This window comes from Amia ocellicauda, chromosome 17, assembly GCF_036373705.1.
Source record: "Amia ocellicauda isolate fAmiCal2 chromosome 17, fAmiCal2.hap1, whole genome shotgun sequence".
Taxonomy (NCBI): domain Eukaryota; kingdom Metazoa; phylum Chordata; class Actinopteri; order Amiiformes; family Amiidae; genus Amia; species Amia ocellicauda.
This window is the reverse complement of record NC_089866.1, coordinates 16527454-16543040: the sequence shown is the minus strand read 5'-3', so window position 1 is coordinate 16543040 and position 15587 is coordinate 16527454. Positions and strand designations below refer to the sequence as shown.

Here is a 15587-nt window from a genome sequence, read left to right as displayed (position 1 = left end):
TTACAGATTAGTGTATAGGATGTAATGCCAGCCTTACTACTTTATTATTAAAGCTTCGTAGTGCCAACAACGTGGTACGCTGGAGTTGCTGTAAAATGTTGACTTCTCAGACTTTTGTTTTTGTTCTGTTCTTTGGGTCCTGGTTTACCCCCTGCATGCATTTCTAGTCCTATTTTATCACTGTTTGTCAGAAGAAAGTGTTTGTTGTACTACTGAGGAAAATAAATAAATCGGTGCACATGATGTGGTTTTGTCTTGCCCTTTCTCCATAACATACAAATTGGAGTTCCCATTTGAGTTCCTTATTTCAGGAATTCAATTCTCTGCTGCTGTCATGAAATGTCTGTTGAACATGCTACACAACCCAACCACATCCTTCTGACCAAAATAGAGAAATACAGAACACAGTAAAGTACTTCTCATGAATAAGAGCAGCTGACAAAACTACAATAGACTCAGGGAGGAAACACAGTTCAAATTTTATTGAGCGGATAACCAGTCTGAAAAATGCACACATATATACCGTATACTGCATATTAAAAGATATTGATTATTTATAAATAACCATCTAACTACATAATTTACACACTGTGCTCCTTTTACTGTAACTTAGAAAAGGGTTAAATTGGCATTTTAACTACTGTGGGGCATATCATATGCATAAGGTTTGTTTAAAAATCAGTTTTCCAGCATTATTTCACCAATTCCAACACTCACATGAAGTTGCCCTCGTCAGTCCAACTGTGAAGCAGTTTTGTAATGTGCTCCAAAAACCCTGTTGTTATTAGAAGTGTACAAAACATTTCTTTTTTTCCCTCCCTCGTGTTTTCCAGACATCTTTTCCTTCGTTTTTTCCTTTTTTTGTAGAAAAATTAAAGTAAAAACGGACAGTGGTATCTCCTGTTCCTTTGTAAACGTGACATTAAAGTTCAGATTTGATCACTTTGCAGAATCGTTAGAACATAAAAAGGTTTTGCTCAGCAGATTAAAAAAAACAAAAAAACAAAAATCCAAGACACTTTAGGAGAATTAATCAGAAGACACTACACTCAAACTCAAGCTTTCTATTCAGAGAATGGAGAGCAGGAATGAGCCAGGAAGCGCTGCGGGAGTCCGTGGTGGTGTCAGGAGCGAGTCAGTTTCTCCGGAGGCATGAAGCCCGAGTCCCCTAGAGTCCTCAGGGCGACTCTCCCGTTCGGGCGAATGGTCAGCCAGGTGATGCTGCCATTATTCAGCCCCATCCTCAGCCAACCCTCTGGGGGAAACTGTAGAGCCCTGCAATACAAACCAGTTCATGGTCAGAAAGGACACATACCTACCACTGCGGACAATCACCCTGATTAACACATCTAACACTGAGAAAACAACAGCAATGAACAGCAGGACTTTTTAGCTCTGGAAAATACCACAGGCCCATAAGCAACGATCTTCAGCTCTCTGTTAGTAAGGTGGCTGTAAGTATGGTTCTCTTTTTGAAGTGTTTTTTTCTAACTCAAAGTAAGTGCCAGGTAGCGAACTTCCAAGTGATCCTACAACACCCCTTTCTGAGCTCTGCAATTCTGTTTTCTTTCACGGAAAACCCCAGGTCCCGAGGACAGCAACATACCTGCAGACAAAGTAGCGGATGACGTTGGCGTGACAGACGATGATCTCATAGCTGTCCTCCTTCTGCTTGACGTCGGCCCGGTGGATGTAGCGGCGGAACGCAGCTTCTATGCGAGCCCCGTCTTCATGATACTGCTGAGATCGAGGCAGCGGGTTCAAGAGACGCGAGTCAATAAAACAAACGGATTATCACACAGGTTAACACACCCTGCAGACTTTGTAACGTAAAAAAAAAAGGCCTTAAGAAAAACAATAAACCATTCTGTAATGATACAAGCTGTGTCACATAAAGACAAGAATAAAGGAAGGAAAACAGTCGTTCCACTTAAGAGCAGAACACTTTGCACACTGTTTGTAAACAGAAATTGAATATGTACATGTTTCTGCAGTGCTTCTTTCCACTATATGAGAAGCTCCAGCCAAGCAGGAAGCTCAGGAATGCTTACCACAGCCTCCGGTTTCCAGTGACTGACAGGGGGGACCGGTTCAATCGGAGCTCCTTCTCTCAGCAAATCACAGCTGACCATGTCAACCTCTGTGCAAAGTGATGGGGGGACAGATTGGTTCTGGATTAGAGATCGCATTCAGGTTCTACGGGGGGGTTAGGGCTGGTTTTGGTTTGGAATTATAATGGATTAAATTTGGCATGAGGTGTGAAACTAATCTTAGGGTTATTTTGGGGTGCTAGGTTAGGGTTAAGGTTATGAGGTTGGGTTATTTCGGGTCCACTAGCAGGAAGGTGACTGGGCCTGGGTGTGGTGAAGGTAAGGGGTTGTGTCAGCAGCTAGTTCAGTCCCTGCTCGTTGGCGTAGGGCCCGCGTGCTCACCTGGCAGGTATTTGCTGATGATGTTTGCAGTCTCTGTGGCTCTTGTCATACTGGAGTGGATCAGGACATTGTACTTCAGCCCGAGATCAGCCAACCGCTGACCGGTCAGCTCCGCCTGCTCCCGACCTGGACCCATCAATCAATAACAGGTTGTACCAATCAATAACTCTCATGAAACCCCTCTTACCTGTGTCCTAAAGAATAACAGAGGAGGTCTTGCAGGACAAGGTGGCTCAGGAAAAGCACTGTCGAGACTGCTCTGCCACTGGCCTACCCCAATTATGCTCCTGTGCTTCCTTGTCCTCCGTCACTGCGAGCCTCCAGCTATGCCTACCTAACGGAGTGAGTATCCTCTCCTTGTCTCCGTGGCCGTTCAGGTTGTACTGCGAGTGCCGGATCAGGAAGACGTGCCTGGTGGCCTTGGGTTTGTTATTCTCCAACTCTGCGGCCAGCTGCCCATCCCCCGCCTCCTTGTCTTTCTTCTTCCCGTTGAGGAGGGCAAGGGGTTCACGTCTGGGGAAGCCAAGGCAGAAAACAAACAAACAAAACATTTAGACGATTGATAGTAACCGCCAGATAGTAGAGGCCTCCAAAACCTATTCAACCTTTTGTCCTAATCCGTATTTGGACTTTGAGTGACTGGAAAGGAAAAAACTAGGAAAAACACAGGACAGGCTAACTGGATTTCAACACAGGCATCCATATAGTCTGGAGACACCACTAGTACCTTGCCCCACACTCTTTAATACACCTAGTTTATAAGTATGCTCTCCAATATGATTATGCATGCTTTCTTTGCAATATTTATGTTAAGAATTGGATATAATCTACCTAGATTTTGATTAAAGCTGTCACAGTATATTTTAATGCATGTCCTCCAGTGTGACAGTTCAATGCTTCCTGCACGGATGCGAGCTGCAGCTTTGAGCTATAGTATTTGTGCAGGACATGATATTTATGTAATCTTCGATCACATTACAATCTGCTTTCACTCTGCTTTGTACTACTGGTTTTGGTTGTGTTGTGATGTACTCCAATTAAGACGTACTTATCCCAGTTATCGTCCCAACCGTTCCCACTGGGTGACACGGTATGGCTGGTGCCGGACGTCCAGGTCTGTGCCGCCTGCAGGACAGCCAAGCCCGTCCAGTTCCTCAGCCGATCAGTGCACCTTGAATCCGGAGAGGCTCCCCTGGACTCCGCGGCCGCTACCGCCGCCAGCAGCACCGCCGACCCGCCGGCGACCCCACACACCAGCCGGAGAGCCTTCCTGAACGCCATGCTGACAATGAACCAGGGCAGGCGTAAGAGACGGCAACTGTGGTTGCAATCGAGGCTGGGAAAATATGATCGACGGCGCACCGAGCCAGCTGTAGCGCAATTAATTGATCGTTTTCATGGATTGGAAAGGAGCTGTTCCAGTGAAAGCCAGGGCCGATCAGGGATGTGCAAGGGAAGAGTCGTGCCGCAAAATAAAACCTCTACACCCCTCGATCCCTATCGAAACTGAAAACAAAGTTGAGCGACGTCTTCATAAATAAAAGGTTGTCAGTACGTGTGCGCAGGTTGGACAAAAATAACGAAATACCAAACGCGAAAGGGGCGGAGTTATGTGAAATCTTCCAGCTCAGTTAGTATTTGTTGAAATGCAGCTCATTTAACAGCTGCTTGTATTAAAATACACCTCACAGACTGTAATTCAAAATGAATAGCATAAATGCCATATTGTATCGATCCATAAATACACATACATATTGTATTTAAAAAGTGAACTGTTATGTGCCACACATTTAAATGCATATTCAAATTCTGGATAAATAAATATGTGCATACTGCAAAACTGTATATATATATATATATATATATATATATATATATATATATATATATATAGAGAGAGAGAGAGAGAGAGAGAGAGAGAAAAGCAATAACTTCCACATAATATACAATTATATATATATATAATTGTATATGATGTGGAAGTTATTGCTTTTCTTTTTTACATTTGCCGCTAGAGGGAGCGTACCGTTTACTCTGTATACTAGCAGGGATCTTAAAATGGTTTACAAATTTAAATTTTTTTTAAAAAGTTTAACAGTACAATTGAACAAACTATATATTGTCGATTGCATCAACTTATTTGACCATAATTGAACTCTTCACATCTGGCTCATGTATGCTATTTCTAGCCGGCTGTGCTTTAGTTCCAAGCTATATACATAAGTCCAAAGCATCTGTCTTACTGTTGCTGTAAAAACATGTCAAATTAGATTATTGGGTGATTATCAGTTTCACTCTTTATCCAGTTGGACAACTCTTTTTTATTTATTTTTTTGTCAATGATATCACGAACAATGTTGAGTCACGGTGTCCTACACAGACCGTGTTTCAAATAATGGCTTGGTTGCCTTTGCCTGTACAGAAGCATTACAATAACACATCAGTGTATCATCATATGCAATGGATACATATGCATTGCTATTTGCTGGTTACAATTATTGTATTGTAACGATTCCTCTGATAATTGGCCACTGCAGAGCCACCCCTCTCCACATATTATGGAGAGTGACGTTTCCAGGGTGCCGGGGGTGAGGCTGGATGAGAGGAGGATGAGGAGGTGTTTGTTACACAGCAACAGCAGCGCACAGAGGGATCTCCAGTGGAAATCACACTGACAAGCAGGGAGAGTGGGCAGGATAAACCATAAAAACACCTTACACGTCACTGGCGAGCTTCACTCACCCTGCTAGTATTACCCAAATGCAATACGCTCTCTCGCACGATCACTTCAATGTGTGAAGCGGGGATAAGAAATCGGTTTATATCCACATTTAAACGCCGCTGATCGCATACCTCTTTTTGTTGGGGGGGGTGGGGGGAAGTGTGCAATCCCGTTGCAGTGCCGACACCTACATCTGATCGGTGTCACGTACTTTCAGATGCAAAGTAGGGCAGTGCGCTCATTTGCATAGAGGCAGATCGCACTTACAAAGTAGCCGCATACATTATGCTAATGAGGGATTCGAAGGGGGCGTGTCCCGGCTGTGCGGGGAAGCTCCACCTTAAAGCGGCGCTCTGACCTCAGCGCCGGGCTGGACGGCTGGGTGGGATTGTGTTTCTGTCGGTCTATCTTGAGGGGGGGGGGGGGATTTGTGTGCTTTTTTACATTAGTTGCAGGGGGGGGGGCATTGCCTACAAAGCTCCGTCTGTAGACCTCTCTCTGGATATCCGTCTCCCCGTTTGTGCGCGTCTCCACCTGGAATAAATAATTAAGGAATGTGGAAATTACAGGATGCCCAACAGCGCTGGAAAGAGATTTAAACCCACCAAATACATCCCGGTTTCTACTGCAGCTACTCTTCTGGTGGGATCCACCACTTTGTTCTTCGTTTTTACGTGAGTTTGTCTTTCCCAGTGCCGTGGCTGTGCTTGAAGGGACTGGGCTTTGCTTTACTCGGCTCTCCGCGCCGGCGCTTGTATGGGTGGGAGAAGTTTTTTATTTTTGACAGCTCAAGTCGGGCCTAGGAGGGTCTGTATCTGCTCGCTTCATATATCCGCGGTGGGGTCGTTTAATGCATCCTGTCCAATCTGCAGAAAACCTAATTGGCTCATTCATTAAAAGGGTGCAGGGGTGCAGACCTCCAGTTGGAATATATACAAGTTACTTGAGATGCGTTTTCAAGTCGTGTAACTGGCATGTGGACATATCTGTTGTGTGTTTTCGCCAACTTTCAACTTTGGAAGCGAGCTCTGCCTTAAAACCGCGGACCAGTCTCGCACCGGACGAGTGTCTTTTCCACATGCATGAATACATGAGATTCACATGTTCATTAGCATGATCCCGTAGGCCGCTCTACGTGCCGAGGTCCTCTTCGATGGTGGCAGAAGAAAAAGACCTTCACGTTAGCTCACGCCGGTGTTGGGGATGTGTTTGTTTTATGCAATTTATTCTTTAATTGGGCCACTTCATCTCGGACATCTGCAAAGCACTCCGTAAAACACCCCCAAGGTTCACGTTTAAGTACATTTGCATGACTGTGTGGTTTGGGAAGAAGTCTTTGCGTGATCATTTAACAGCTGGACATCTACAGATTTTTTTCCTAGATCTCATTTAATTTCCAGGGCAGTTTTACAATCCGAAACCATATACATGCAATCGTCCGGTATAATTTATTTGTGCATCCAGTCCTCATCGCGTATCATGTTATTCTCGCATGGTCTAAGGTGCATTCCGTTATATAGAAACGCAACGTGTTACAATTGGCACATTTATGCGTAGTTGTGTAGTAGTGTTTAACATTTTGCATCTGTCTAATGTATAGTACGGGAGAAAGGGATTAGTTGATGTCTGTGTATACATATAGGCCAGCAAGGGGATAGCACCATTTGTGGGTTTGCACGATTATATTTCCATTGTAATCTGCTTAGCGTCTCCCAGTAGCAACTTTTAATTTCTCTAATGAATCGTATGCGGTTTGGGTTAAGTGCTTAAGCTGTCATTAGTTACAATCCGGCTACATTTGTTAATCAGTTTCATTTTGAGATGCATGCAGGCTGCTCTGTGTAGGGTGTGTTGAACTTAAGGACAACCCAGAAACGTTAAGCATATTCATTGCCCTTTAAAACAACTTGCCTGTTAGATGTTGAAATCATGACTTGAACTGAGATAAAGGATCTGACCCTTTACCATCAAAATACTTCTTTAACTAAGGTTATTTCTTCTCCTAATATCTTATGACCCTGGTGTCATTGAAGATGCTGAGATTGTCATAATGAAATCTAGAACAGTTTTGTATGTGTGTATATTTAATTAAAACTAGTCTTTCACCTTTTTATTAAAAACATTTAAAATTGTATTTATATGCCATCTACTGTGCAAAAGGTTTTAAGATAAGGCAACATTTCCATGTCTTCTAAATATACCTTATTGTGAATTGTTTAAAATTTGGTGCCACACTTTTTTTTTTTTAATTAAAGTCCGCATTCAGATTTTGTTTTTTCCCTATCAGTATTTAGATTTCTGTTTTAATTAAATGAGGACAATTTAGTGCTGTTTTCCAGTCCATTTGCTTTATAGACTGTAACCATATGCTGCTTATAATTTGTAATCTGTCGTTGAATGGAGATGCAGGTTAAATGGAGTGCAGCCTCTATGATTTATCTAGGTTATGTATCAATGAAAGCTGCAATGCAGAATAAAGTAACATTCCCATAATTTGTAGTCCAAATATTGAGACCAGTTGGTGAAGCAGAGCGTGGATGTACATGGCATGGTTTCCATAGAAAACTAGGAATACTTCCAGCTGCATTCACAAATCTGTACGTAGCGATAAACTGAAGTTTCTTGACATGATCAGATTAGTGTTTTACAGGCACTGCTGTATCTTCTGTCAAAATGTCGCATCTTCTCAATGTGAAAAAAGCTAGTAGGCCTAACCACATTAGGATATGGTAAAATCCTTTATTTTTCCTTGGTTCAAGAAACTCTGTTCTGCCAACAGCTTCTCTATTGAATGCTGACTATTTAATATTTTATTTTTTGGCAGACACCCTTACCCAGGGTGCCTTACAGTTTTCGCAAGAAACCTTTTCAAAACATTACCACGTGCAATAAATATAATTGGTGTAGTAAAATCCCATAAGCATACATCTTGGTAGAAATCCTGTTCCTGGTATGTGCTAAGGGGTGGTTAGGCATTGGACAAGTTACAGTCAAATTATTGAATTTCTAACGAATGCATAAGTTGTCCAGAGCTTGACACATTTAAGTTTATTTACGTAGTCTGTGATTTTGCGTCAGAGTCCCAAGTTGCCGGTGTGTGGCCAAATGTAACATACCAATAGCATTTTAAATGACTCTTTGGCCCTGGAATTTAGGCATCCAAAAATGTCTGTATTCATACCGTGTGTAATACAATAATATCGTCCTCTGTTTCCCTACTCTAGCAGCCTTCACATGATTTAATGCTGTCCCCACTGTAAGCTTGGCTATAAATATTTTATAGCTTTACATATTTTTAAAATGTTCACAGTTGTATCTTAAATTCTTCAGTCTGGAAAAATGTCCTGGCACGGAAGGACACTTTACAAAAATATATTTTATTAAGCACTGTTTAGTTTGTCTCTCTTAGTTTGTAGAGGCAGTGCGAACCTGAAATAGCTCCCAGAAAAGAGCAGTCCGGTCCCACCAGCCAGATCACTTGATTACTCTGTGTCTTGTACAGTATGTTAATGTAAGAAGCATCCTGATGGATTTTGTGACACTGTCTGCACTCTACTATAAAATCTTGCTAGTTGAGTGGGTGTATTAATAGGTCAGTGTGGAGCTGTGCTTTTAGATTCACTTAGTGTGTCATCGAACAAAAATTAAACAGGTTTTCAGCATGATTATTAGGAGATTTTTTTTTTTTTCTGAGAAATTATAACCTATTTGATAAAGATGAAGATTTTGGGGGAGAAATCTAACCTGGCCCAGTGTTGCTTGGGAAGAGCATAGTTAAAGTATATATAATTCGGTAACGCCATGGGTGTAATCCAAGAGAAGAGTTCTTGCTGGATGCTATGTTATGGACCAGTTTATCGTATTAATATGTTCCACAAAAGGTATCGGTATTCCATTCAGGCAAGAGGTAATCATTTGTAAGGTAAGTTTAATGTTTGCTTGAAGCTTGGTGTAAAGTATAGACACGTTTTGGAAGCTGATTAGAGACTTGTGAATGCACAATCTTTGGCTCACTTTCTTTGAATTGTCTTGTTTTTTCACCTGCCTTTAAGCAGGCAGTTACCTTGGCAAGCTGAAATGTTCTCCTATTCATTGTAGTACTTGGCATAATTGCCTATGTAGCTCAATTTAGGCTTCGGCTCTGAAACATTTAATCTGGCAAATACTAATCACCCATTTTTCGTTGATCAAACCTGTTCTCTCAAACTAGACTGTAGAACTACATTACTAATTACTGCTTTGCAATTAGGACAATTTCCAAGAATGCAGAAGTAAGAAATATGCAGGTGTTCATTGTTTCCATTTTTTTATGGACATTATGGCAGACCCAATTACTTCAAGAAGTGTTTTCTTTTATTGATTTTAAGCGGTGAATAATGAATTGCATTCTTCAAGTGCATTAACTCAACAAATTTGATTTTTCCTATTATTCCTATCTTTCCCAACCAACCATTTCAAGCTTAAGACCCACCTACTTAACATAAAACTTTAAAACTTTATTTTATTGGTTACATTTTTTTAAGATGGCATTGTTTTCAATAAATTATCTACATGTAACTTAAATTTAGCAGTCAAATTAGGGTTAGTTGACTTTCTACTTCCTAATCTGAACAGGGTACATTTTATAGGTCTGGCTTGACATTTTGATGATGGCAGCTGTGGGCTTGAAATGTGGCAGGTAAGCTTAAAATGGTGTTTTAAGTCTATCCATTCAGCACTTCAATACAGTGTCACGGTTCAAAATAAAGCTTCTGATTTATTTTGTTTGTGTCTTGACACACTGCTTGGGGAAACACTGGTTTAGATCATGTCGTTTATTGGAAACTAGCCGTGTTTTGTTCCACTATCCTATTGCATCTCTAGTCCCATCCAGCGGGCTCCTTTGGGAAACCGAGGGTTATGCTTCAGATTAATTCTTCTGGGCATAGCCCTAATCCTAATCTTTTACAGGCAACAGCACGAATGATCATTTTGATTGAAAATTGGTAGCAGACACCGTGCGTGGGCTGAAAATGAGAGAATCTTGTTGCTATGGCGGTAGGCAGCATTACCTATTTCAAGCCCTGATTATTTTCATTCATTAAAAGAGATTTTATGTTAATATTCTTTGTGAGTCTGACGCATAATAACTGAAGTGCCATATGCATCACACGAACTGCAAATGTACGGACTGTGGTGACCTTTTGCATGCAAGTACACCCTATTATACCGGAAGTGTGAGAATCAATTACCAGAAAGTCCAAGGATTTAGCTTACAAAAACTGGTTTGCTAGGCCGTGCTATGCACCCACTACCTTACTTATTTTAGAAGGTAATAATGATGTGCTCCAGAATTCAAATTTGGAATCTGAAATTATATGTTGGGTTAGGGTTAGGGTTGGTTCATCCAATAGACATGGACCTCTATCTGGATATGGGTTGAGATTCCATTGTCTTAACAAAGATGTCTTTTAGGATTCGGCTTAGATTCAATTCGATTTTCGGGTTCTTCACCATAGTGGAGTTTAGGTTAGGAAAGAGAAGATTGCATTGGGGAAAAGCCAGCCTTTCTGCTGATTAGGCTTTTCTGGTTGATGCCAGCTCTGGATAATACTGGCCCGCATGCCGTTATATTTAGTCTGCTGTTCCCTTGCAGCCTTTGTATCTTCATCTGTTGAAAGACTCATTCCAACTGGGCTTGGGAATGCGCTTTGTGTGCAGCCAGATTCTGACAACAGATGGAAGGTGAGCGATTAGGATGGCGCTCCGTGCAATTTGACTCCACAGTTCCACTTGGTTCCTCCCAGCACTGCATCAAAATGGGCTGGGATTTGGGCAACAGCGCTTTGCTTAAGAATTCACACTCTGAGCCAGATTACCGCTTATGGCAAACTACAAACGTATACCTCATATGGGGCTTATTTATGACCACACATTAAGCCAAAACAGAACATAGGTTTGTAGTTTTCTCTTGGCAGGTGGGCTGATGTTTTGTTTTAATCTACCATTTCTCCCACCCACCAAAGCCTCTTGCTTGTTTTGCATTTTGTCATCCCAAGCTTCCCGTGCTCTAGACTTGCATGATGATAAGAATAAATAGGTTCACATTGTGTTGTTGGAACAGATGTTCTGTACCTGTACCATGTTTGCACACCATAGTGAAGAGGCATGTGTTTTTCATTTGGAATAATCTTGTATACTCGATAGCTTCAGAAAATACGCTATGCTTTGCTCTGTAGGCTAGAAGTCCTATGATCTTTTTTTTTTTGTATGGTTAAATTGGCCCATCAAATCTTGTGATGTAGCATCAAGAGCTCACACTGTGTCTCCAGTTCTTCAGATTGTCTTGTATAAGGTTGCCTGACGTGAACCCGATTGCTACAGTGTACAAATCTACCAAGCTTATTCGACATTCTTCTAAAATTCCCATGAGAAGTAGCTGGAAAAATGCCAATCTCATTCCAGCCAAATGTCCTGCCTATGAAAGAGAGCGAGAGATCCAAAAAGACGACAAGCTATGGGATGGGTTATTTAGGTTTAAAATACACTGAACTGTTGTTATGGTGATAAATTATAAAGGATGCTGCTGGTTCCTCAAGGTGCTAGGAGAAATTTCAGAGGAAAGGAATATATTTTTGAAGCAGCGGATTTGTTTTTTCTTTTGCTTAACATGAACGCCTCTCATTCTCTTGGAGTTTCTTTTTCAGTGTCACAATTTAATGTATTATTCCATAGCTTTACATTTCAGAAGAACCCCACTTGGTTATTGCAGGAATCCTTAATGAAAGGGGCTGATGCATGTACATACTATGCCTTTAGCGGGATTAAAACTTGGGCGGGGGGTTTCTGGATTGAAAAATGAATATCATGACTGTGTGGTACAAATCATGTAAGAGTATTTCTCTAATCAAGAATATCTAGGTAAAGTGTGCTATTTGTGCTCTCTTTGGGGTCTGGGTTATGACTGGGTTTGTCTGGAGGTATAGATAAGAGGGATTTGGCTTTCACACTGCAGAGGCAGATTTATTTGAAGTGACGGCCCCAAAAACAAAGCATGTTTTAAAATGCATTGAATGCTGCTATACCCCTCTGTCCTGCTGTCATAAAAGGCCATAGTCATCATGTGCATTCCCACTGCTATTAATTTACTCATGTTATGGCTGTTATTGCAGAGAAGTGGTGATACTGTATATTGCCATTAATATTCATTCTGCGTAAATCCGTGATGCCTCTTACGAGCCTGTACGGAGTTATTGCTGCTCAGATGATGCTCATTTCTATGTAATATTGTTTTGAACTTGATATTGAATTCCCATTACTTTCATGGGTTAGTAGGATATTAATTTTAAGTGCGTTGAACACAATAAGACAGATGCTCTGCCACTAATGTTAAGATCCACCTGGAATGCCATGCTTGGACTAGGCATTCGAACGACTGAAAGGAACCGTTTGTTCCCCCTTGTAATTTTAGTTGGACTGATTTATTGTCCACTGTTGCCGCCCATGTCAGAGGGTATTTACATCACTGAATATTTCAAAAACAAAAGGGGATTTTGCTTTCATGCTTCCATTCAAGACTGTTGCCCATTGGGTAATTTCAAAAGCTGTTGTCCGTAGTTCATAGTCTGGAAGGTGAACGGCAATCCATCAAAATGTTGAATGCAGCCAGATAGTGTTCGCGAAAAGCTTTAAGAATCTCCTCCAGTCTGTAGAAGACTGTGTTGCTTTAATATAGATAATTGGCACTATCTTCAATTCTTAAGGGGAGAATGGCTCATTCAGCCCCTTAATGCCAAGAAAAGTGAGTTTATATCAGATGGCACAATAATATGATTGCTTTCCATCTGTTCCAGGGCAGAGAAGAAAGGGTAGGGGAAGGTGGGGGGGGGGCGATGGGTCATCTGTTGGATTTAGACGGTGCTGTGCTGATAAATCTGCCGTTTTGTGTTTCGGATTTTATACAGGTGTCCGTCTGCTGCAGTCCTCAGTCACAGAATGGAGCCCTTTGTGCTTTATCTGTATATCCCTCGTGCCTCACTTCCATTGGCTTTTCAGCAACAAAATGTTGATTTAATAAGCTCTTGAAGTGCAACAGTTTTTATCGTTTTCCTGTCTAATATATTTTTATTCATTCATAGTGAAATAATGTGTGTATGTATGGGGGAAATTTGTGAATAGAATCCGTTAGATGATAATTTGAGGGCAAAATGTCCAAATATTAATAATTATTCTACTACATTAAGGAGAGACAATTGAGTTCTGTAAGGCCAGAATAACAGAAGTGAAAATTGCATATAAAGTGAAACAAATATATATTTTGTTCTGTTTGTGATGGATTATTTATTAACCCTTGTGCCATTGTTTCAGTGTGAAGGATCTGTACACACATCTGTCCACACACTCATTTAATATAGGTCTGGGTCAGGCTGCTAAAGTTCGTGGCCAACATTTGGAGATCACTACCGAAATGTTCTGTTGGGACAAGTTTTCTATAACCCCCACTGGTATGGTGTTCATTTTTGCAAAGTGGTATTCCCCTGACTAATGTGCATTATCGCTTGCTACTGTAGAGTAATTAAAAGATAAATTTATAGCACGAAGCTCCAAATTTGAGGTGGTTTGTTTGGGTCGGTAATCAAAATGGGATTTAAGTGTTCATGATGTTCCAGTTAAGGATAACAATAAACGAATAAAACAAAATATTAATAAATAAATTAAATGCTCTAAATGCCTGGGTATTTGGTTTTTAAGCCAATTGTAAAGATTTGTTAAACAAATTGTCTCATTAGGTTCCGGTACATTTAAGAGTTTTCATAATTTCATAGTTTCACCCATATGGTTTGCACAAATGTGTGAATTATGTGGGCCTTTATATTATTTAAAACAAAAGCAAAAAATTATGTTCGTGTTGCTTTACTCTTATCGAAAGATGGCTGATCAGGGTTCTCCCAGTTACAGGAGCAAGGCTTTTGATGTCTTGTTAATCACCTCTGATGGGCAGACTACAGCCACTCAGGAGCCAAATTTTGTAATGGCTTTGGCGCAGGAAGTGACATTTTATCAGTCGGTGCTGCCAAGCGGTAAATGGCCAAGAAGCCAAATTGCGTACCACTGTCGCCAGGACGTTCCTAAGTCCCGGCAAGGAAAAGGACTCTCTAGAAAGAAGAGAAAAATCGGCAGTAGTGGACCACCCGAAGGATATTCGTTATGGGGGGGAAGCGGAACCATAGAGAAACAATGCTGAAAGTACAGTATTGTGCACCGGAGATGTTTTACTTTGTGCTGTCAAATATACACACCTTGATTCCAAAACAATTCTGCCAGATTTTTATAGAGATTTAAATTTGTTCTTTAGGATGATCCAGACTGTAACCCTAGTGACACGAGCCATCTCTGTCCTTGTCTGGTGATGTGCATCTGAAATTGACAGAGGCTAAATATCTTGCGTTTGTGTTCATTGTTCCTGTTGTTTCAGTCATGACACATGGGTGCATGTACTCCGGTTTTACGTCATGCAAAAGGCATTCGGAGAGAAACTCATCTAGCAGAGAGACAGTGATATGACTCATAAATCCCTTTGTGAACCTTTTCCGATTTAATTTGAATTTGAAAATCTGGATTAAAAAAAAAATATATATATATATATATATATATATATATACACACACACACACATCTTGTATTATGCCAATGTGATAATGAGATCAAGTCTAAATTCTGGGCCCTGCTAAGGAAATTAAAAAGGAACGTCATCAGGGATTTGAGAGTGACAGAGGAGACTGGAAACAAACGGATTGTTCTCTATTAAACCTCCTCGGCAGGGAGTTAATTTGTCATGCTGAACAGTATATACACTATTATCCATCATTGCATGTCCAGTACAGTAAATAGCAGAGCAATAAATCTCTTGCCTTTATAATATGTCTGCCTGCTTCTCACAGCTGGCAGCCCACGTATGCAGAGGAGAGTGGCACAAAGGGATGCAGCCCACTCTCTCCAGGGGGACGTGATGTGAGGCTTTGAAAATCAGAATGCTGAAACAATCTAAAATAAAAACTCGATGCATCTTTTAATGAGTAAAGTGCACTTTGTTACGTTATCAATGACGAATGAAGTTGTAATGTGCCATCTAATCATTTCCATAACCGCCTCCTGTCACTGCTTGACAGCTTAGGTCATGTGGGTTACCAAGAAACAGTATTTTTGTCCAAATGAAGTTCTTGTGTATTAAAATAAGGCCTGTTTATCATTTTTAGATGCATTAAAATCAGGATGCTTATTTATCTGACCAAAGCAGTGGTATGAGAAGGAACTGTTGATCCAAAGTTAGGTGATGACGATGAAAGGATCTTCTAATAGACATTTTGAAACTTCAGTGCATCTGCTTTCAGCTTCCCTAAAATATGTAAAAGCTGCCTTTTTAATTACAGCTCAGAAATCCACTGTCAATTTGT

The 15587-nt window shown here is 40.9% G+C and overlaps 2 protein-coding genes across 3 annotated transcripts in view; one reads left to right on the top strand and one right to left on the bottom strand.

Annotated features, from left to right (window-relative positions):
* Positions 1 to 462: 462 nt before the first annotated feature.
* Positions 463 to 3993, bottom strand: pgam5 (PGAM family member 5, serine/threonine protein phosphatase, mitochondrial). Of its 2 annotated transcripts, none has more exons than XM_066690084.1 (6): positions 3481 to 3993; positions 2767 to 2945; positions 2433 to 2558; positions 2052 to 2140; positions 1607 to 1740; positions 463 to 1275 (listed from the first exon to the last, which is right to left on the bottom strand). In XM_066690084.1, the coding sequence occupies exons 1-6, from the start codon at positions 3711 to 3713 to the stop codon at positions 1125 to 1127; spliced, it is 912 nt and encodes a 303-aa protein (XP_066546181.1). In that variant the 5' UTR covers positions 3714 to 3993; the 3' UTR covers positions 463 to 1124. The 2 variants fall into 2 exon arrangements, with proteins under 2 accessions (XP_066546181.1, XP_066546182.1); XM_066690085.1 differs by having other exon boundaries at positions 1607 to 1737.
* A 1593-nt stretch (positions 3994 to 5586) lies between these two features.
* Positions 5587 to 15587, top strand: part of zdhhc8b (zDHHC palmitoyltransferase 8b) — a 70209-nt gene continuing 60208 nt past the window's right edge. Inside the window, exon 1 of the mRNA XM_066689984.1 lies at positions 5587 to 5828. Within this exon, the coding sequence (XP_066546081.1) occupies positions 5725 to 5828 (104 nt within the window). The 5' untranslated portion in view covers positions 5587 to 5724. The remainder of the gene's footprint in view (positions 5829 to 15587) is intronic.

Bases quoted from the DNA above. Each gene is read 5' to 3' on its own strand.
- pgam5 (XM_066690084.1), bottom strand. From the start codon at position 3,713: ATGGCGTTCAGGAAGGCTCTCCGGCTGGTGTGTGGGGTCGCCGGCGGG. The intron at 2,946-3,480 runs GTACGTCTTAAT...TGGCTTCCCCAG, and splicing joins TGGGACGATAACTGGGATAA to ACGTGAACCCCTTGCCCTCC. The intron at 2,559-2,766 runs GTAGGCATAGCT...TGATGGGTCCAG, and splicing joins GAGGATACTCACTCCGTTAG to GTCGGGAGCAGGCGGAGCTG.